Below are 2016 nucleotides of genomic sequence, written 5' to 3'. Positions count from 1 at the left end.
GGTTCGGTCTGGTTCGGTCTGGGATCAGTCTGGTTTAGTCTGGTTCGGTCTGGTTCGGTCTGGGGTCAGTCTGGTTCGGTCTGGTTCAGTCTGGTTCGGTCTGGTTCGGTCTGGGATCAGTCTGGTTTAGTCTGGTTCAGTCTGGTTCGGTCTGGGATCAGTCTGGTTCGGTCTGGTTCATTTTGGATCTGTGTGGTTCAGTCTGGATCAGTCTGGTTCAGTCTGGTTCAGTCTGGTTCGGTCTGGTTCTCTCTGGATCAGTGTGGATCAGTGTGGTTCAGTCTGGTTCGGTCTGGTTCAGTGTGGTTCAGTCTGGATCAGTCTGGATCAGTCTGGTTCAGTCTGGTTCGGTCTGGGTCAGTCTGGTTCAGTCTGGCTGAGTCATTCAGGCAGACAGAAAACAGTTTGCAAGAACAGAAATAGATCTGTGGAAGAAACAGGAAGTAGAGCAAACGAACACATCACACATGCCCCTTCCCCCCACACACCCACACTTCCTGTCTCTGCATGATACCAAGTAGAAGAAGAAGAAGAAGTGGGGGTGACAAAGGGCGGCAGCAGGCAGTTTCGTGGTCTTTTAATAGAACTGTGAGGTTTAGGCTGTCTGAGGCTGAGTGTGCAGCAGCTGATCGATAACAGCGCTGCTGTGGATCATCAATAACAATTAGTTGGAGCTAATTCATGATGATGTTTTTAGACGTTAGTATTTTCTCGTTTTCAGTTTTCAGTTTGACTTTTTGTTTACTTTCAGTTTGCTTCCAGAGTGAATTTTCGGATTTCAGTTTGTCCTGATTAGTTTGAGTCTTTATTAATTATTGCTGTGTGGAGGGCGAGGGCTGCATGCACGATGCTGTGAGCTCAGCTCCTGGAGCAGTGTGACCCACCGGAGCTCCTGTTCGCGCTCTGGCAGCACTGCTGCTGGGTACCGGCTCTCCTCGTCTAGTGCCCATCTCCTGGTGTCCTCCACCCTCCTGAGCCTGTGCTGGGAGCAACAAACCTCATGGAGCTAGTGTGCATAAAGAGCTGGACTCCCTGTGACAGTGAGGAGCTGCAGGAGCAGAGAGGACATCACAACCACATCACCTCCAGCTGCTTCAAACTACACCACCTATAGGTGGTCTCCCCTCCACGGACCAACCGGGCACTTAGATTCTGAGGTCCGAGGAGGCCGGACGTGTTCAGTGTGGCATGGCTGCTGCCTCCCCAGAGCACCTGTTGTCTCCCTGATCTGCACCTGTGCAGGCTGATGTCACTGACATTCAGCTGACTGTGACGCTGTGATGTCATCAACAGGTATAAACCCAGTGGATTACAGTGTGACGTCTCTCGCTCAGAGGGAGAACGCACCTTTTCCTGTCAGTATCTCATCCTGCCAGATGTGAGGCTGGCTCTGCGCGTCACCCTGGTGTTAATGTTTTTTCTGTCGGGATTGTGATGAGCCAGCGGAAAGTGGGGCACTGACACCGTCGCTTCACCTGCCAGATGTTGGGAATTTATGCCTTAAATTGTTGTGTCACCTGGTGATGACACACACGAAACAACTGCCACCTGTGCTGCACATGCTCAGTTTCAGCCTCTCCCAACACAAACTGCTTCAGCTTGTCACCTGGCTGCATGCATGCAAAGGTGTACTACGCAATTGTGACATCACTGGTGGGTGTGGTTTTAACTACTTGTCTGTCTGTTTCAGTCCTCCAGCTCTGCCACCCAAAAAGCGCCAATCAACATTAAGCCCCACCCCCTGCAGGGTTGCCATAGTAGCGCCAATGAGAAGAGAGACTGAAACAGAAACACCAGCTGAACAGGTATGCTCACCTGGTTCACACATTCACACGTAACTGTGTATATTTACATGGATATGTATTATATCTGTTTTATGGTCTTTTATTTTGAAAATCTTTATTTGAAGCTGAAATTAGACAGTCCGGGTTTAATCCAGATTTATCCTGTGTGTGTGTCTGTGAGTGTGTGTGAGTGTGTGTGTGTGTGTTTGTGTGTGTGTGTGTGTGTGTGTGT

The 2016-nt window shown here is 49.9% G+C and overlaps 1 protein-coding gene across 1 annotated transcript in view; it reads left to right on the top strand.

Moving 5' to 3' along the window:
• LOC102293654 (rap guanine nucleotide exchange factor 1) overlaps nt 1-1805 on the top strand; it is a gene marked incomplete at its 3' end in the record, with an annotated part of 8113 nt that extends 6308 nt beyond the window's left edge. Inside the window, 1 exon segment of the mRNA XM_005947779.3 lies at nt 1691-1805. Coding sequence (XP_005947841.2) covers nt 1691-1805 — 115 coding nt within the window.
• Between the last annotated feature and the right edge of the window lie 211 nt (nt 1806-2016).

The sequence above is a fragment of the Haplochromis burtoni genome, unplaced genomic scaffold, assembly GCF_018398535.1.
Source record: "Haplochromis burtoni strain Fernald_Lab_line unplaced genomic scaffold, NCSU_Asbu1 Contig_541, whole genome shotgun sequence".
NCBI classification, from domain to species: Eukaryota; Metazoa; Chordata; class Actinopteri; order Cichliformes; family Cichlidae; genus Haplochromis; species Haplochromis burtoni.
Note: the sequence above shows the minus strand (reverse complement) of the source record. Positions and strands in the feature narration are given on the sequence as shown.